General features: G+C 34.8%; 1 protein-coding gene and 1 long non-coding RNA gene across 3 annotated transcripts; one reads left to right on the top strand and one right to left on the bottom strand.

Annotated features, from left to right (window-relative positions):
• The first annotated feature begins 5,464 nt into the window (after nt 1–5,464).
• Nucleotides 5,465–6,361, top strand: LOC121219394 (uncharacterized). Its single transcript, XR_005916126.1, has 2 exons — nt 5,465–5,663; nt 5,971–6,361. It is a non-coding gene; the product is annotated as an uncharacterized lncRNA (long non-coding RNA).
• A 7,023-nt stretch (nt 6,362–13,384) lies between these two features.
• LOC107954027 (uncharacterized) lies at nt 13,385–20,430 on the bottom strand. Of its 2 annotated transcripts, none has more exons than XM_041097480.1 (6): nt 19,945–20,430; nt 17,732–18,040; nt 17,148–17,479; nt 17,004–17,067; nt 16,721–16,914; nt 13,385–14,108 (listed from the first exon to the last, which is right to left on the bottom strand). In XM_041097480.1, exons 1-5 carry the CDS (start codon nt 20,296–20,298, stop codon nt 16,741–16,743), a joined length of 1,233 nt encoding a protein of 410 aa, XP_040953414.1. In that variant the 5' UTR covers nt 20,299–20,430; the 3' UTR covers nt 13,385–14,108; nt 16,721–16,740. The 2 variants fall into 2 exon arrangements, with proteins under 2 accessions (XP_040953414.1, XP_016744969.1); XM_016889480.2 differs by lacking the exon at nt 13,385–14,108 and adding an exon at nt 16,242–16,468.
• Between the last annotated feature and the right edge of the window lie 727 nt (nt 20,431–21,157).

Raw genomic sequence — 21,157 nt, 5'->3', positions numbered from 1 at the left:
ATTTCTTTTCTCGCAGCGTTTGTAGCACAATTCTTAAATGTTCAGCATGCTCGGCTTCACTTCGGGAATAAATAAGAATATCATCTATAAACACCACAACAAATTTATCCAAATAGGGCCGGAAAATTCGATTCATCAAATCCATAAAAATAGCTGGAGCATTAGTCAGACCAAAAGGCATTACAAGAAATTCATAGTGGCCATATCGGGTTCTGAAAGCAGTCTTTGGCACATCTGACTCTTTAACCCTCAATTGATAATATCCGGATCTCAAATCAATTTTGGAAAACACTGTGGCATCCTTTAACTGATCAAACAAGTCATCTATTCGGGGTAATGGATACTTATTCTTCACTGTCACTTTGTTAAGTTGACGATAATCAATACACAATCTCAATGTCCCATCCTTTTTCTTCACAAATAGCACGGGAGCACCCCACGGAGAGTAACTTGGTCTAACAAATCCTTTATCTGTCAGCTCTTGTAATTGCACTTTTAATTCTTTTAATTCAGTTGGTGCCATTCTGTAGGGAGCAATCGATATTGGAGCAGTACCTGGCATTACTTCAATACCAAACTCTACTTCTCTAATCGGAGGCAAACCTGGCAACTCTTCTGGGAACACATCTACATATTCACATACCACTGGCACTGATTCGATCTTTATTTCAGACACTTTTGTGTTCAACACATAAGCAAGATATGCTTCACAACCATTTTTCAAACATTTCTGAGCAGACATGGCAGAAATCACAATTGGCATCACATTTGACTTATCTGTTTCAATCCGAAGAACTGTACCACTACCACACTTCAACTCAAGAATTTTCTGACTGCAATCTATCTTGGCCTTATGTAATGTCAACCAATCCATTCCCAAAATAACATCAAATTCATCAAATGGCAACAACATTAAGTTGGCAGGGAAACACTGACCTTGTATAATCAAAGGACAATTTTTGCATATTTTATCAACTATCATATGCTTGCCTAAAGGATTCGACACTTTAACCACATACTCAGTCAATTCAACACACAAATTCTTATCAGACACTAAATTCATGCATACATACGAGTGAGTAGAACCAGGATCAATCAATGCAAGAACTTTAGTGTCGTAAAGAGAAAATATACCAGTGATCACATCAGGAGAAGATGCTTCCTCTCTAGCTCGGATGGCATAAGCTCTTGCTGGAGCTCCCACTTCAGATCTTACAGTCGTGTCTTTTGTTACGCCTCTACCACTAGTTCCAATCCCCACATTTCTCTGTGGTCTTCCTCTAGTAGTCACACTGCTCGATCTCACATTCTGAAACTTTTCTATCTCTTCTCTTTCCGGACAATCTTTCACAAAATGATCTTGAGATCCACATTTAAAACAAGCTCGGCTGATTAAATAACATTCCCCCAAATGTCGTTTTCCACAATGTTGACATTCCGGTCTAGTAGGTTTAACACTACCTGTACTTGCCATAGAAGTTGCCTGAGCTTTAGAACCTGAATATTGTCTTCCTCGATCTCTTTGAAAATTCACACTAGAAACATTCGATCGAGTATTCATTTCTTTAAACTTCTTCGCTTGAGACTGAAATGGCTTGCCCATTGATCTTTTTCTTTCATCTCTTGCTTCACTTTCCACCTTTCTTTTCTCTTTGCTCAATTCTTCAGCCTTGATAGCTCTTTCAACTAGTACCACTAACTCTTTAATTTCAAGAATTCCCACTAGCAATCGGATATCCTCGTTTAATCCATCTTCAAACCTTTTACACAATGTAGCTTCATTAGCTACACACTCTTGGGCATACTTGCTTAATTTGACAAATTCTCGCTCATATTCGGCTACCGTCATGCGCCCTTGTTTCAATTCAAGAAACTCTTTTCTCTTTTGATCAATGAAACGCTGACTCACATACTTCTTCCGGAATTCTTCTTGAAAGAAGTCCCATGTAACTTTCTCTTTAGGCACCACTGACACTAAAGTTTTCCACCAATTATAAGCCGAATCCCTCAGCAATGAGATAGCACATTTGAGACTTTCTTCTGGAGTACAAGATAATTCATCCAACACTCTGATAGTATTATCAAGCCAGAACTCTGCTCTTTCAGGATCATCATTTACATTAGCTCGGAACTCTTCGGCTCTATACTTTCGAATTTTGTCCACTGGAGGCTTTGACAATTTTAACACTTCAGTTTGTTGAGGAGCTATGGGAACAGCTTGAGGAATAGGAGGGGGCGGAGGAGGTTGAGCATTAGGATTAGTTCTAACAAACTCAGTGTACCAATTGTTCATCATTTGGAGAAAAGCTTCTCGAGCCTCATCTCCTTGACCCTGAGTCTCGAATCGACTTTCAACAGGCACATTACTTTGAGCATCATCAGCTGTATCTCGGTTAGAATCCATTACTATAAAAAAAACATTTTAAGATGTCAGGAGTCGTCACACTATCATTATTCAATTATGGCATGTATAGATAGTCTATTACACTCGCTACGTTAGTCCGAGAATCGACTAAACCGTAGCTCTGATACCACTAAATGTAACACCCCTTACCCGAGACCGTCTCCGGAATCGAGTACGAGATGTCATCCAATTTAACTTACCGATTCGGAGCATAAAAATTTGCTTTTAAAATTAAATTCACTGTTCATAACAACACTGTCCACCTGCGCAACTGTCACTAATTTAATTATAACTTGAGTTACGAAACTCAAAATTTAAATCCGTAAATTTTCCGTGAAACTAGACTCATATTCCTACTTACCATAAAAGTTTCAGAATTTTTGACTTAGCACATTAGTACAGTTTATTCATTAAAGTATCCCCTGTTTCACAGCTCGACAGATCTGACCTCTTGGCGCTAAAAATCAAATATCTAATTGTACAGAATTCATATAAGGTTACCATTAATTTATTTTGAAAATAGACTCACTAAGGAATCTAAACATATAAATTATGACCTATAATTATTTCTGTACAATTTATAATGATTTTCTAAAGTTAGAACAGGGGACTTCAAAAACCATTCTGACCCTGTCTCACTAAAATTTAAATATCTCAAAATATAAAATTCCTTTGCCTACACCGTTTCTTTCATGTAAAAATAGACTTGATAAGCTTTAATTCTATATATCATTCACCCTCTAATTCCATTTCTACTATTTATGGTGATTTTTCACATTCACGTCACTGCTGCTGTCAAAGAAACTGCTTCTTTGAATTAGTTACCATTTAAACATACATAACTCCAAAACATATTCTTTAATAACTACTTCAATAGCTAACATTAGCCATATCATTTGGACATGGTCAAAATGATTAAGACTCTATACATGCCATAGTTTAAACATTTTGAAAAGCACATAATACCGAGATGGTTATGATAGTGTGATACGAGCTCCGACGGTCCACTATTCGATCAAGTTTAATCACTATAAAACAAAGGAAAGAAAGAGATGTGTAAGCTATAAATAGCTTAGTAAGTTACATGTAAACAATAATTACTCAATTAATAATTAACACTTTTAACATATAACTAATCAAAATATTTCTTAGCAATTTCAATCACTTACACATACACAATCTTACCAATTCACTTGCATATACATTTTCACACTTAACATTTCATATTCACTTTAATTCATTATTAATCCCGTTGAACACTTGGAATATACACGGATACGTAGAGATTTAGCAAATAAGTGCCACACTGATATGTAGCCGAAGCTACCACTGATATGTAGCCGAAGCTACCACTGGATGTAGCCAAAGCTACCACTGAAATGTAGCCGAAGCTACCACTGATCAATAACACTGGAAATGTCCACGGGTCTGCTCACACAAGCTGTCAGGTGTCTGCAACACATGCTAGATCACCCAGCACCCGGGACTCACTGTAACACTGTAACACTGGTCTCTAGTGACATGTCACTTGTATCCAATTCTATTCCTAAGTTCAACCGGGAATTTACACTTAACACTTTATTTTCAACACTTTATCACTTGAATAATTCATGAACAACTTTCCTTCCACATTCAATATTAATTCACATATCAAATATAATTCACAATTTATACAAATATAACTATTATTTACATATAACTTACCTCGGATGCAAAACGACTATTTTTGTAATTTAGTCGATAACTTTCTCTTTTCCCCGATCACTTGCACTATTTCTTCTTTCTTGATCTATATTAACACAATTTAATACATTTTATCAATATTCCATTCAAATACAATTCATACACAACATTTTGACACATTTACATTTTTCCCCATAACTTTTCAAAAATTCCACTTTTGTCCCTAAGCTCGTAAAAATAAAATTCTCTAAATTCTTAAATTTCAAACTTCACTAAATCATATTTCATGCTCATAACGGGCCTCAATTTCACAAAATCACAACTTTATGCACACTTTACCATCTTTCACAATTTAGCCCTTTTTCAACATTTTTCATTGAAATTCATCTAGTAAAACTTGTAATTAACACTTCAAACATTCATTATCTAACATCACTAATCAATTTACAATTATATCATGAATGGGTCAATTTTTAAACTTTAATTTCATTTAAATTAAATGGTAGAAACATGAAATTCAAGCTTCAATAAGCATAAAAATACGAAAATAATTAAAAACGGGGCAAGAAATCACTTACAATTGAGCTTAGGAAAATCAAAACCCTTAACTATGGTAACCTGAAACTTTCGGCAGCAAGCTTCTGATTTTTTTGAAGAAGATGGACACTTATTTTCTCTTTATTTTGTCTTTTACCCAATTTGGACAAAAATGCCCTTGACCCATTACTTAGATATATTTTCTAGAAATACCCTTTTGTGTCCATAACACTAATTTATGGTCTAATTGCCACATAAACACTTCCAATTTCATGCAATAATTCAATTAAGTCATTTAATCACTAATTAGACACACTTTGCATTTTTCTCAATTTAGTCCTAAAAATTCAATTAAGCACTAAAGTATTAAAATTTCCTATCCATATTTTCACACAATATTTCAATCAATCAGTAACTAATAAAAATTTATAAAATTAAACTATTTCACTTCGGATTTATGGTTACAAAACCACTATTCCGATTAGGCCCTATTTCGGGCTATCACATATAGAAACTTGGAATAAAAAACGTGGTCATAACAATTATAATAATAGTAATAATAATGATGCAATAACAATATTAATAATATTAAAAAACTAAAAAACCTAAAACGACTGATTAAGGATTAAATTGAAAATAAACAGAGTTTAAGGACCGAATTTAAAGATAGAAAACATCAAAAAGGCGCAAATTAAAATGCGCTCAATAGGAGGAGGACCCAAAAGGGAAATTCACCTAAACCTCTCAAACACTGCATTTAAATGGGATTAAAATAAAACAATTTCAATATTTCATAGAAAAATTTAAAAACAAAAACCATGGTTTTGAAATGATGGAAAAATGAAAAGGATTAAAAATGTAAATAACCCATCAATGCTTAAATCCAATTTCAAACCCTAATTAAAACTCATTCCATTTGCAGCAGCAGCAGCCGCAGGGGTTGCTTCATCCTCTTCTTTGCTCCTCACGCTGAAGTTCCCCCCTTTCAACTTCGATTGGAACGAAGCGAAGCAAAGATGTCAACGGCGCGCCACCGTTGGTAAGAATCTCCCCTCTTTCTCTTTACTTCGTTTATTTATTTTAAAAACAAGGAAGAAAATTAAAAAAAGAAACAAAACAGTAAGAAGAAAAGGAAAAACGGAATAAACTGATCACCTTCAAAATTATCTTTGATTCTTTGTTTTTTCCATATTTCTGAAATTCTTGATACAAATTTTTTTTCTTCCCCCCTTTTACAAATTTTATTTGGCTTTATATAGCCGAAAAATAACAAACAAAACAAAAAAACTCTCATTTCATTCTCGTCGTATTTTCTGCCATTATTTTCCATTAGTGGTTCGTTGTAGGTACATGGAAAACATGAAAGAGGTGCGTCGTGCGCGCGGAGGGCTGAACGTGGGCGATGTGGAGGCTACAGAACGTGGGGCATGCGGTGCTGTCTGCTGCTAACTGCTTAGGGTTTCTCCCTTGGGCTATATTGTAGTTGGGCTTGGGTTTAGGTTAATGGGCTTGTAGTTTGAGTTATTTGGGTTAAATGTATTTAGTTTTAGTATTTGGTTTGTGTAAATGATTTTGGGCCTTGGACAATAATACAACTTGTATGCAAAAATCCTACCCACAACCGTCAGCCACCACCCTGTGGCACACATTCGGCCTGACGACACCAATAATATATTTTTCAATTACTTTTTGTGATGCAAATATGAATCATATCAATAAAAAATTATCATTTTTTTATATTTATGTTGCAACTCGAATTTGTCTTTGTTAAAATATAATGTAAATTGTACATAATTTTCCATATACGAGTATTTGATATGAAATATGTAACTTTGAATAGGTACTTTTTTCGAACTAGTGATTAGTTAAAGTACAAAAACTAAATAATAAAAATGGTAAAAGTTCAATCGCCAGAGAATTTGTAATTGGTACTATTAGTAATTTTCCTACTATATTAATATTAGTAGATGGTGGGAAATATAAATAAGTACAAGAAAAATAAATGAACAAATTTTGTAAATAAAAAAAAACATTATAATCAATTTTTGTAAAAAAAAAAAGAATGTTAGCAACGTTGAGGCTTCAATGTACGCCTCAATATGAAACATGTTGCATTCGTATGCCCTGGGTTTCTATAGTACCCGTATAACCTTTGTTGATTGCCTCTTTCCCAAACATCCATATTGGTACATATTCGAGTAGAAATCGGATGACCTTTTGGGATGCGATGCAAGTTCTATTCAGGGCCAACTCGAACGAAGTGCTGGAGACTGGCGGCTACATACTCTCATTTGGGACGGGTGGAAATTCAAATATTCATACATTGTGCATGTGTTCCAATCTGTACACATCGTTAATATAATGTGTGTACTCAATTCGTACATTCGCACATGCGATAATTACATGTGCGCATGAGAATCGAAGTGCCTGAAATCTCCCACAATCGCAAGTCTCTTCTGGTAGGTTAATATTATATGATCTCTCTGACATGTCTTGGCCAAGCCTAACATACTCCGTGACCCGAAATCTCAAGTTTGGACGCGAGTGACACACTACATACATAGTGTTTGCTCTCTCTGCATTTTGTTTAATTTCTTTCATGACATCCTCATACCAAACATGACCGTTCGATATCTGTCCAACATATGCCACAGCTCGCTTTCAAAATAAAGTAGCCAGGCGAAAATATGTTTCTTTGACAATCAATGTTATTGACAAATAATGCATCCCCTTCAGTATGAAATTGATGCATTCTGCTAGGTTCATTGTCATGTGCCCATACAGTAGACCCCCATCATACGATTGTGTCCACTGTTTAAAGGGTATGTTGGCGAGGTATTCCGCACCGGCGTTGTTGATGGCGTGTAAGTTATCCAACATTTCATGAAAATAATATTGGATGAGCTCATACCGTGTCGAGAAAAGTATACCCATGAATGCAAACAATGAACAAAATATGGTTTTGCATGATGCTAGACATGGTGAGAGGTTACGTATCCATGTCGATGCATTGATCTCGCTCACTTTTCGAAGGCCATTTTGTATGGTAGTTGGAGTCAACATGTTATTTACAATACTTATGGTGTGTGTGATCCCAAAGGCTACCAGGTTATTCAATAGCGGCCAAGATTCTGGGTCTCTTGTAGATACGATACATATGTCGAGCTGTAGGGAAACGCGATGGTGCAAACGACTAAGGAAGAAATCACAATCATCTACCTTTCTAGTGATCTCAAAGGCTACCAGGTTATTCAATAGAGGCCAAGATTCTGGGTCTCTTGTAGATACGATACATATGTCGAGCTGTAGGGAAACACGATGGTGCAAACGACTAAGGAAGAAATCACAATCATCTACCTTTCTAGTGATCTCAAAGGCTACCAGGTTATTCAATAGCGGCCAAGATTCTGGGTCTCTTGTAGATACGATACATATGTCGAGCTGTAGGGAAACACGATGGTGCAAATGACTAAGGAAGAAATCACAATCATCTACCTTTCTAGAGGGAGTTATTGCAAATGCTATTAACAGAATCCTCTGATTACCATCTTGGGAAATAACCATCAACAACTGACGCCCATACCTCTCGTACAGTTAGGTGTCGTCAATCTGTACCAAATGCTTACAGTTCCAAAAAGCTTCTGTAACGATCCAAAAGTCAGTGGAGTCGAAAATAGTAGTTTCAAAATGTTATTTTCTGATGATAGAATTTGTGAATATTATTTATTAATATTTACAAGCATATTACAGTATTATATTGAGGTTTGTTCTAATCATTTTAATTATTTGGAAAGTTAACAAGGTACAGATGTATCGATTCTAAAGTCGATGATTTTGGAAATTGAGGTATCGAAACCTTGTTTCCGTAAAATGGACTCGTAAATATTTTTATTAAATATTTACAGAGTAATATTAGAGACGAATTAAATTTTGGTTAGGTGATTTCATTAAATTAGAACTTAAATTAAGGTACAAGGACTTAAGAATAAAAGTGTAATGGTTATTAAACTATAAACTAATTTATAATTAAAGGACTTGAAAAACTATTATACCCTTGTTGTTTAACTAAGTGGACGGTCATATCATATTTATATGTATGTAATATATATTATGTTAACTGTAATATATATGTTATATTAAACTATTATAAACAAAATAAAATAAAGATGAGAAATAGATAGTGGAGAAGTTAATAAAAAAAAGAAGAATAAAACAAAACATTTTTCTTCTTTATGGTCTTGCATGCCGAAATGGTGAGGGAAGAAAGAGACATTTGGCCATTGTTGTTTAAGTTTTGAAGCTCAAATTGGTTGGAATGTTTTGGTCCTTTTTAATTAAATTTTATATTTTTGAAACCTTAAAATCATGTAGTAGCTTACCTATGTTGAAATTTTGAGAGTTAATAATATTTGTGGAAATTACCATTGTTGAGAAATTTAATTCTTGGTGTTATTTTTGTTGGGTTTTAAATTTGAGAGTTTAATAGACTTATTTATTAAATTATTCTTGATTATTTTAAAGTTTAGGGACTTATTTATGAAAATGATAACTTAAGGAGTATTTTGTGAATTAATGGAAAATATGAATTGTGTTAAACCTTTGGGAAAAATGGTTAGCGTGATATTTTGTTGATAATGGTTGAATTTCATGATTTTTAATTGAGGATTAATTTGTATTAAAAGTTAATGTTGAGAGCAAATAAGGAAAATGTAATTAAAAGTTTGATGGCTTGTGTATAAATATTTTGGATGGTTGAATTGTAAATTAATTAAGCTATTGATTTTAGATCGAGAAGCAAGAGGATCAGTTGATAACCGTGGAAAGGAAAAGGTATTCGAGTAACCATCTTCGATCTTAGTAGCTACCACAATCAGGTAAGTTCGTGGTCCTTGACTCGAACTCTCTATTTAATTTAATTAATTTAGTCGTATTTGATATCAAATTATATCCATTAATATAACTGGTTAATTATTTTGGATGGAATACTATGGAATAAGATTCGAATGTATATGAATTAGATCAAAAATATTTTCATTATTATTGTTGTGGTTGCTTAGATTATAGAATATGGTTTTAAGGATTTAATTCTTGGTGGGCATAACTATCGTCGGTTATCCGACTAACACAAGGCGCAATAATTTGTTGACTTGTTCGACTAGTGCTGGGCATACAAATGATCTTGTCAAGTTAAACGATGAGCGCTGGATGCAAAACCTTATGTACAGTCTACCGTTAGGCACCAGATGCCATTTAGTGGATTATATATTTCAGTAAGGTATAATAATTCATGAGAGGATATTTGTATATAAATGATGTTGTAGATATGTTTCAATGGAAATTATGGTAACTTTATAGAGATGACTTATATGTTATGAAATGTAAACTTTTGTTTAATAGTTGTAAAGGGGATCCTTTGAAAACATAGGTTACTTACTGTTTAAATTTTTACTTGACTACAGGTTAGGTATTTATTGTTGTTATACAACTAAACATCCATGACAAATCTCGTACTCAATGTTGGTGATGTATTTTCTTTTTAAGTCTTGGAATGTACCTAGAATGTCAATTTTGAAATAATGATATTTTGTTTTTAGTGAATTCTGATGAATGTAGTCCTATAAGTTATGAATGATGTGTTTGAGTTAGTATTAGAAGAAAATATATATATTTTGTCATTTGGTTGATGTTGAATATGAGTAATTGGTTTGAGTGATGGATCTACTTATCCTACTTATTTGAATAATTGAACTTTGTTTGAGGTACCTATGAATGACATATTAATTAAATGATGGATGAATGAATTGTTGGTTTGGGTTGGATGTTTAAAATGTGGTGTCAATGAGGACACATTGGTTAGGCATTTAAGATGGTTGTTTTGACATATTTTGAGCATGTTTAAATGTGTTTCGAATAGATTAAATGGTTGATGAATTGGTTGCTTAGTGTCCAAGAAATCACAAATTGGTAAACTTGAGTTTTATGGTACATTTAGATTCACACGGGCTACCACACTGCCATGTGTCTCAAGTCAATGAGTTACACCGATGGAGACACGAGCTGGGACACAGCCGTATATCCCAACTTCGAAAGCCACACGGTCTGGGGCATTCCACACGGCCGTGTGTCCCCTAATTCTAGGCATTTTTAGATTTCACCTTAAACTTTTAGGATTATTTCAAATTAGTTCCTACCTATGTTTAAAATATTTTTAAGGTCCCGTAAACTTATAGTAAGGACTGTAAAAGTAAATTTTACTCTGAATTGGTATGATATGGCATGATTCGTTATTGAATTGTATAAGATACGATTATGAATATATCAAATTAGCATACATTGCTCATGTATCATGTGATGTTAATATTTAGCTTACACCATTGCTTGCTATGAAATTAAATGTTCTAATTGATTAGTAATGTCCGTGACCCTAATATGACGACGGAGAAGGGTTAGGTGTGTTACAGCTTCTCTGTATTAATTGAAGGTCCAAAAGAATCAGTGGAATACTCTTTTCCCAATGATCAGTCAATCGCCAAAGTACACTAAGTGCGTTTCCAAATCGATTACAGAACTTGATACATACCAATCTAATACCTAACACCATTGCCACAAATCATTGTACGACCTGTCTCGACTGTGGTGCAACTTATCCATAGTCTTTTGTTTTGTGACCTGTGCCTTGTAACATGATGACGTGTAATCGTACTAGCTACGGATGTTGGCAATCAACACCGAGACGAGAATCCTAGGACTCGCTTTTACCATGGGTAAAATTATGTCAGATATCATGTCGGAATCTAGCATCGGATGATTCTGACTTACACCTGCAAAGTACGATATAAAACTATGTTATTGGTAAAAATGAAAACCCCAATCAGGTCACATTATGTAAGAAAATTGAGTGATCGAATCGCGCACCTGCTATAACACAAGTATGTGGATCAGAATACTTCTTTATCATTCAGAAACCCGTCTTCTTCCAAAAAGATGCCATGATTTTCCATTTGCACCTCTCGTCGCGCATTGCGTACATTTGCACCTCTCGTCGTGCATTGCGTACTTTCCCTCGAATTTTTTCGAACAAGATTTTATGATGTGATAGTTCATACCATTCTTGTAGTTGTACCATTTCAGTGCAGTGAGAAAAGTATATTTGTTGGGGTATTCCATGCCAACTTCCAATACTTAGACATTTGACGATAAGCTTGCATGGTTCTGTGTAGGAGCTACCAAAACTCTAAACCACCCTCGATGGAGAGGTCAATGTTGATCATGTGGGGCGAAGGTTCATCGTCAGAACCACAAAGTTCTGGCTCAATTGGAACCTACTCTAATTTTAAAAAAAAATGTTATTTCCAAACTATCCAGACCTAACTACCGAATTGGATCGGGGTATGACTCTGATCCGTCAACAACATCCGCTGCCCCTCTTCCTCGGCTGCATCTTCTTCCTCAGTGGCATCTTTATTTTCATTTTCAACCAAAGGGTTCGATGTACCATCGCCAAACCCGATCGTAGGGAGAAGTTATCAATTTTTTATTCCCCATATGCCCAGTAAAATTTGTACTGGATTGCCAACTGGTGTAGGTTGATGGCCCCCTGGTATAAGTGCTTCTACCGTAGAACATCCCACCATCGAAGTTAAAATCGAACGTACTAACTGAATGTCGTGCACGAGTGTCGAGATTCAGGTAACACTCATACCTTGACTAACAGTTTTCGAAGTTGCAATCGATACCTAAAATCGAAGAATGTTTACCCATTAATGCTTGAGGGACATCATAATAGGAGCTTTATAACAAACCAGAGAACCCACCGCACAATCGTGTAGTAGGACTTTTTGTTTATACTTCGATTCTCGTATTAGCCACACTAGTGGTCAAAGATGGACCAGTTCTATCAGGCTCAGGGAACTCGACATAGAATTCCATTATAGCATTTCCGCTTAAGCAGTACGATGATATGACTGCCTCCAACTCGAGCTCGCATTTCACATCAAATAACTCATATTTGAAGGGGTTAATCGATGCTAGATATTTACATTGTAAGCTTGAAATTCTTCCCCGGCTTGAACCCCCAACTTTCTTCCAGATTCTAGTCTATAACTCACACAATTGAATGGTACGGTTGAAAGCCAATTCCACGGACTAGGCTCTTGCAAATACAATATCGACTTCCGTATTACAGATTTGACTATCGTAGTAAATGACGGATTTCACTCGTCGACTAATTTTAATTTAAAACGAATTAGATATTTAGAACAAAAAATTCTTCAGATGGTTATCCAAAGAAATGCAAATGACACTCACAGTGAACCTCTTCAATATTTGACATGAATTTTCCATGTGTTTAAGTTCTAAATACTTCGATACTTTCATAGCAAAATAGAATAATGAGAGAGAAAAAACATGCTTCAAAATGCATTTCAGAAGACACGTTTTCATCGAATTATAATAAAACGCTCTTCTGTGCTTGAAAACACGTTTCAGAAATCAACAAATTTCATCAGACGCGTGCTTCAAAGGATATTCAGTGCTTTAAATCTTACCAAGATCCCAGGTAAGATTTGAAACATGTTTTTCAGATATTCGATGAAAATGCCTCTCATACGACGTATTTTCAACCACAGGGTTTTTTCCTTTACAATCTCATCCCTTCCCCACGCCAATAAATGGGGGGCTCCCCTTCCATACTCCATCATCCCTAGACCCATCATCTCTCCTGGCCTCTATCCCTCCACTTTACAATATTTCTCTCTCGGTTTTCTTCCTCATTCCAATGTTAAAAATTTTCGTAACTAAAAAAATTTCTTGTTTAAGGTATTCTTGTGTCGTCGATGATGTAATATTATTTTGAGACACACACATATTATATATCCTGTCGAGATGAGACCATTACTTCGAAAACCTATCCTGTGGAAGTCAAGTTCCAAGGTGATTTTGCTTTATACGGTCATGGGTGTAAGCCTACGTAGAGGTCTCGATCGACGATTGTTATGAGATAATGGATCGGAGTATAACAGAAGAGTCAGTTAACGATTGTTATGTGGGCACGAGCTCAAACTTTTTGGATAGCCAAAGGTGTTTCCTTATAAATACCATACACAAGTTTAAACGTATAATTATGGGGAAAAACTGTGGGACTTTCTGTTATAATCGACTTAATTTTTTTTCTATTTCCATGTAGATGGTATCTTTAACCTTCCTTCTTATCCAAAGGTCAGCACCGTTGTGAACGATGGTATCTTTAACCTTCCTTCTTATCCAAAGGTCAGCACCGTTGTGAACGCAGGAGGACTCTTAGACAGGTAGCGGCTATTGCGATGTAGTAAAAGTAATACTCCTTTCAAGGTGGCAACGATTTCCGTTATTAAACAACTCATTAATAATTACAACCACTGATGCGCCGACCCGAGTTTGACCTCTACTGTGCCGGAATATCTGCTCTCCGCCTGGGAATCCTCTTGTGTCCATCTCGGTGTCAGCCCTTGGATAAGAATAAAAGGTTAAAGATATCGGCTGTTTGAAAATAAAGAAAAAATTACGTTGATTACACTAGAAAGCCCTTCGTTTTTTCCTGTGATTATGGCATCAATCTTATGTATGGTATATATAAGGCATCATTTGCACGTATCCAAAAAGCTTGAACTCATGACCACATAACGACCGTCAAGTGGCCCCCGATTACACTCGAATCCGTGACTGCATCACAACTGTCGACTAAGACCTCCACTTAGACTTCGACCCGTGACTGTATCAAGCACGATCACCCCGAAACCCAACTTCTATAGGATGAGTTTCTGAGGTAATAGTCCTATCCTGACATGATATATGAAATGTATGTATTCTAAGATGCGTTATCGCATCCTCGACCCCTCAAATCTACCTATAAACTTTCACTATTCCACTCTTAAAACACTAAACCCTAATTACTAATAAAAACCTAACCCTAAATTAAAATAATAATAAAATGAGGTCGAGGAGAGAGAATGTAAAAGCGTTTTCTGCTAGGCGCGTTTTCACACACTCTCTCTAAAATCGACTTATTTTTCTAAATTTAAAAAATTACCTAAAAAACCAATTAAAAAAATAAAATCAGCATATATGCACAGTTTAGCTTGAATTGGCTTCGTTTAGGGGTATCGAGGAAAATGAGAAAAGGGCCAAAGGGAGCCAACTTTAGCTGCAAACCTGAAACCGACGCTCTGCCTTTCTCTTTAATTTGCTTTTGTAGATTTTGTTTTTATGAGTTTTGTTGTTATTTTGCAAGAAAGCTTTCATTTTTTTATACTTTCTCTTAAACTTCGGGGGTTGAAACTTGAAGTATTTTCACCATTCTTAATTGTAATTATTATTAATGTAATCTTTAATATTTATATTTTTATCAATTTAAATTATTTTATTAAATTTGATCCTCAATCATTTTAAAAGAATTAAATTTGATTATAATTTTTTAAAATATCAAAATTATTATTTTTTTCATGAAAATACGGATTAAAATATTAAATTTTAACCTGACTACTTGTATAACAATTCACTTATATTTCACACTATTATTTTTTTTAAAATATGAACCTTTTTATAGTTTTTTAAATTATTTGTGGAGTGGACATAAATGATAAATACTGACATGTCAACATGAAATACATGCGAACTATTTCATGAGTTGTCATATCAAAATCATTAAAAAAATTAATGTTCTAGTCAATATTTCTGTTAAAAAATGTAATTTGACTCTTTTTAATAGGTTAATGACCAAATTTAGTTTAAAAGAAAGGATCAAATTGGTAAAAAATGTAAACATGAAAGCTAATTTATCATCATGCTATTCTTATCTTTTGAGATTATAATTTGATGCATTGATGATAAAGATTTTGCTTTCGCCAAAATGACAGTAGAGTCTAAAAATTTTATCAAATAATCATGGGATAATGCAACATTTAGTCTTTGAATTGACAACTATTTCAATTTGATCTCTAAATTTTTTTATCCACATTAGTCCTAGAACTTTACAACTTTTTCTAATTTTGATCCTAGTGGTGACATGACACATTGCACCATGCCATCACCTAAATTTTGTTTATATAATATATATTTTAGGTGATAACGTGGCACAATATCAAAGTACCACATTATCACACGAACCAAAACTGAGGAAAATTGTCAAGTTTCATGTCTAACATGGACAAAAAGAATTTAAAGATTAAATTGAAAAAAATGTCAAGTTTAGGGACTAAATATTGTTTTAAACCAATAACTGTCCTTAATGTTGGTTAATAGAAAACGTTAAATTCTATTAATCTCTACTATTAAATTGTCCCCTGTACTATTGAAAAAGGTTAAATTTTGCTATTACCCTCTCTACATTGAAAGTACCAACTAAGTCCTATTGTAAGGATTGGACCAAATTAGTCCTACCATTAAGTGAACCAATTTAATTGCTTTACTATTAAAAAGAATTAAATAAGATCAAATTTTTATAAAATTAACATTTACTGTTTAATAAATGACATGAAAAATATTTTTTTTCATTTGCAATTCAACTCCAAATAAAAAAATTCATTCTTGTAAACATAAAAACTTTCAAAATATTAACTTTGTCAAATAGTAAAATGTTAACTTCATAGAAATTTGGTCTTATTTGATTCTTTTTAATAGCACAAAAGACTAAATTGATCAATTTAATAATAGACCTAGTGTGATCTAATCCCTACAATAGAGGGAGCTATCAAATACTTCCACCCTTTCTAGCTTCTAAAATCTAAAGGGACTAAAGAAAAAATTTTCCATTGGGGTGAGAGCAGTGCTCTCTGCTTGTCCCTCCTGGCACAGCCCCTGCCTCAATTCCTAGAAGCAATATGGACCAAAACAATTGCCATTAAAAATCATATATTTCAACTTTGGCAAATGAGACATCTATAGCATAGTCAGCTGTACAACTAGAATGACGCAAGCATGGCTACAACAAATTTTTTTTTGGTTATGTCATAGTTGTAATTGACCATGTTCTTTTCTTTCCTCTACAACACATTAGCATTGTATAACAGAGTTAAACAGCCTTAGATCAGAGACACTATCGATGTGCACAGTATCTCGTACCTGTTGACTGCTAGAGAAGGCTATGAGATATTTCTCTCTTCCATTCTTAGCTTCTTGTAAAGTCCGCGTTGGTGTTCAATAAACTGCAAAAATAAATCCCTTAACTCCTTTGCTTTATTGTATTCCTTTGTCCCATAACAAACAACCTTCAATTCATTGTTCAATCCAGCAACTTTTCTGTTGAGTAATTTGTTCTGTAAAAATGTAAATATGCTTGAAGTGTTAAAAAAGGTAAGTAAGGTTCTGGTTTAACGGGTCAAGCATGGCCTTGTATTGGACTTACCGGAGAGCTGAGCATTAAGGTCCAATGATCATTGGTTAACAATTTTTCAGTGGCCACCCATGGTCTGCAGGCATTGACATCAAAGGTTGTTCTCAGAGCAAATCTAAGGTACTAAATTACAATGGTACAAAAACAATCACTTACCGCCCATTCAAGGATGCAATGAAATGATTAGGATTCTGCAAAAACCCAAGCAACCGTTCAAGGTCTTTTTGGCAATTCATCATAATGACACCATTGGTGTATGGCTCCCATGGTAGACTCGGGAAAATATATACTCGTGTAGTGATGGAAGTTTGTTTATGGATGAACTCGGAAACTGTTGATGAGGACAATTCCTTTTCAAGATTCTGAACTAGTATTTTGTGAAGGTTTTTATCCCCTCCTAGATCAGTTTCTTCTTGTTTACTTGCACAACCAAATTCTATTCCTCTTAATGGCCACACCGCACTCAAAGGCCGCGGAGCACACTTCCTCTATAAATATAAAAACCTTAAGATCACAATCCAATATAATGCCACCATAAAACACACTTGACTTACATTTAAATGGAACTAAAAAACACAAAGAACACCAAAATACATGCATCCATAAATCTCCAGAAAGCACCTAAAAATTGTGTTGGCCAGCAAATCCACTTCAATTACCAATTCCACAACTACTACTTCTCCCTACAGCTACATGCTTAAACAAAAGAAACTCGAAAAGATCACAACAAACAAACTTACTTGTCTTATACACTCCGTTGAACTTGGCTTCCACTTGATAATTGGGCTACCCTTGTTATCCTTATGTGGAGCAACAAGATCATTGCTAGTGCCAGAAATAGAATTACATAAGGCCTTATCTATTTTCTGCAATGCTATCTCAAAGAAAGATGCAAGTTTTGGCGGTATCTCAGAACCCTGGAGAAGGCATATATTTGCAACCCCCTTGTCTGTTATGTTCCCAACATTAGGACCGTGTAGCCAAGAGATTAGGAAGGTGCATTCACACTCTTCTTGTCCATTTACATAAGAATGCTTCTTATGCAACACCTGATATATATATACCACTTAATAAGAACTCAACATACATTTTTATATAAAACAAACTTTATGAGCATGACCGAAAAGCAAGCTATGTTACAAGGATAGTCAATAAGTGTCAAATATGATGTGTGTTTGACATGAGTATTGTTATAACACGAAAGTCTCTAGGAGATATGCAAAAGCTCAACCAAATCCCTCCCGAGAAGTTCTCGAAGCTCATGAGACCCCAAAAAAGGGGTCATTCCCAGTGGTTCTTATGCAACATTTATAATGTGAACCACCACCATTTCTAGTGACTCTCTGCACTGGTGTGAACCGCCATAACAAGCAACCCCAACTTTTATGTTATAACAAGTATAAACGCCAATTCATAAGCAACAACATTGCAGAGAATGAATTTATTTACTATTTCCATTTTTATAGTGAATAACTAAATTTCCTATTATAGTACCAATAAAATGAGGCCTTTTTCTAATAGTTTCATCATGGAAAAGAAGAGAGTAAATATAAGAGGCTTTATTTCAAAACACAACCAAAAAAAACACTGTAACCCATCGAAGCAACTGCTCGTGTATCTGGCGTTCTATAGCCAATATTTGGGATGAGGTTAAAAAGGGAGTCTATTGGTCAGTGGGTGATGATAGATTGATTAATTTTTGGAATGATGATTGGCTAAGGGAAGTGGACATTCTATGGCAACATTACATCGGTCTTGCACACCTACAGGATTCTCTTCGCGTCTGTGACGTTGTGGCGGAAGGGGTGTGGAACGTTCAATGGTTAGTCTCGGTGCTTCCGCAAGCGATTGTGGAGCGGATATTGGCTTACATACCCCCTTTGTTGGAAGCAGGTGCGGACCACCTAGCATGGAGATGGCTGTCCGGGGGGAAATTCTCTGTATCTGAATCCTATAAACATTTGATTACCACAAATGAACTGGATAGGATTGCAAGTGATGAGCTCACTTGGAGAGTAAAGGGCGCCAAAAAAGGGGTCGAGTGTTCTGGTTATTGGCTCGAGACAGACTCTTGACAAATGAGGACAAGGTGAAGTATGACTTCGTTTCCTTTCTGTGATCGGTGTGGACTAGACGTAGAGTCTATAATACATGCTGTTAGGGACTGAGGGTTTTCTAATTTAGTTTGGAAATCTGTTGTACCCAGAAGCGCGTGGAATGTCTTTTTTAGCTTGCTGCTTGTTCGATGGATCATTTGAAATATTGGGAATGAAGATAATATAGAGTCCTAATATGGTGAATGGCTTACTTTCTTTTCTATTATTACTTGGTTTCTTTGGAAGAGTCGGAATGAATTCATCTTCACTGAAGCGAGTAACAGCAATCATGCTCTCTTAGCTGCAGCTAGAGCTTGGACAAAGTCTATATATATATTAAAGGAGTGTCTAGAAATTGGGCTTGTAGATCCATGACTAAGGATTGGTGGCAATTTCCTATTCATGGATGGGTTAAGGTGAACGTCGATGGCTCGGTTTCAAATTCTAGACCAAGAGCGGCCATAGGTGGAGTGATGAGAAGCCGAATGAAAGTAAAATTTCGACAGATCTGAGAAACAATAACAGGGTGACAGATTGTATCACCAAATAGGCTCGAGACAAAATGAAACAATTAATTATTCATAAGATGCCATCGAGTACTGTGAGAGATTTATTAGATGATCGCGCTCTGGCCATTGCTCGATGGAGATTAATAGTGATGCAATTTTAGCTTAAGGATACATCATTTTATTTTTTTTAAAAACACTGCTAGCACAAAAGGTTCTATTTTTATACACATTAAAAATTTCATCTACAAAACAACAATAACAATGCAGTAGAATTTTTATAACCAAAAAAAAAAACTGCAAATAAGAATCTATTTCAGTAATAGCAAAGATTTGTGCCGTTGTGCGTACCTCATCAATGATAGCGTCGTAAAAGCGAACGTCGTCATTTCCAAAAGAATCAGAAGAACAAACGCGCATGCCTTTCACGACCATGGAACAATCCGGATCCTGGAGCTGAGCGGAGGCCTTACGGAACCTTCCGATGAAATCGTAAACCTCGTAAGCGGACTTGAAACTATCGGCGATAAAAATGTTGTCGTAATCATCAGAGAAGTTGTCGTACTTGACTCTCATTTTGTCACCCGAATTGCCTGCAAACAATACTCGAACATTATACCAGGCGTCATCTGGATACGATCGGAACTCCGCGTTGTAGCATTCCTCCGCCGCGTCGGAGAAGCTATCGTCGCCGGAATGTGACATTGCTGACGAGAGAAAACGGCTTTTGCTTTTTTGGTCCTTTTTTGTGGAATTATAAAAGCTGCCTCCGTTTTCGTTCGGTTATTGGAATTTTGCAGGGATTACATTTTACACTATCAATACTAGATTCTAGAATATCCCTCGATTTTATTTTTCACTTAAAAGATTAAACTATTATAAATTTATGTTTCGGTGATTAAATTTTGCTATAAACTGATAATTAAATTATTTTAAAAAAATTATTTAAATCACTAAATTGATAATTTTTTTGAAAGTACAACTAATGAGTTTCAAGCAATAATCCGACTATTAGTATAGTAGATTAGTACTTATTGATGTGTAAAAGAACATACCTTAAATCAGCTTTGATCTGAATATCAATGTTGGAGATCGGAGAATAAAATTATTTAGATTTTAACTTATAGATTCGTGATATTCAAAAGTATTTCATGATAAAAAATTGAATTGGAGAAGAGAAAAGAAAGGAGAGCTCTCGATCGATAGAGGCGGTTCGAGCATAGAATGCCATAAGGTAACAATTTTAATAGCTCAATTACTTAAATGAGAACTTTGAATAGTTTAGTGATTATTATGTAACTTGTTAAAATTAAGTAGTCAAAATATAAACTTACTAGTATATATATATATTAAACTTAAACTTAAACTTACTAATAATTTAATAAGGGTTAAAACTTATCCAATTCTTTGTTTAGGAAAAGTTAAATGTCAAAACAAAGGAAGACAATAAGACTAACTAAAAACCTAGGTGAACCAAATTTTATAAATTTTTAAATAATTTTTTTAATTTTTAATTTTAATAATTTATCTGCTTTGAATTGTATAATCTTAAATTGAAAATTGA

The sequence above is a fragment of the Gossypium hirsutum genome, chromosome D07 (assembly GCF_007990345.1).
Source record: "Gossypium hirsutum isolate 1008001.06 chromosome D07, Gossypium_hirsutum_v2.1, whole genome shotgun sequence".
Classification (NCBI taxonomy): Eukaryota; Viridiplantae; Streptophyta; class Magnoliopsida; order Malvales; family Malvaceae; genus Gossypium; species Gossypium hirsutum.
This window is presented reverse-complemented; position numbering and strand designations above follow the sequence as displayed.

What these genes read in the sequence shown, in the direction of transcription:
- LOC107954027 (XM_041097480.1), bottom strand. Translation starts at nt 20,298, where the DNA reads ATGTCACATTCCGGCGACGATAGCTTCTCCGACGCGGCGGAGGAATGC. An exon ending in ACGACGCTATCATTGATGAG is followed by an intron (nt 18,041 to 19,944) that starts GTACGCACAACG and finishes TATATATATCAG; the next exon opens with GTGTTGCATAAGAAGCATTC. An exon ending in CCTTAATGCTCAGCTCTCCG is followed by an intron (nt 16,915 to 17,003) that starts GTAAGTCCAATA and finishes ACATTTTTACAG; the next exon opens with AACAAATTACTCAACAGAAA.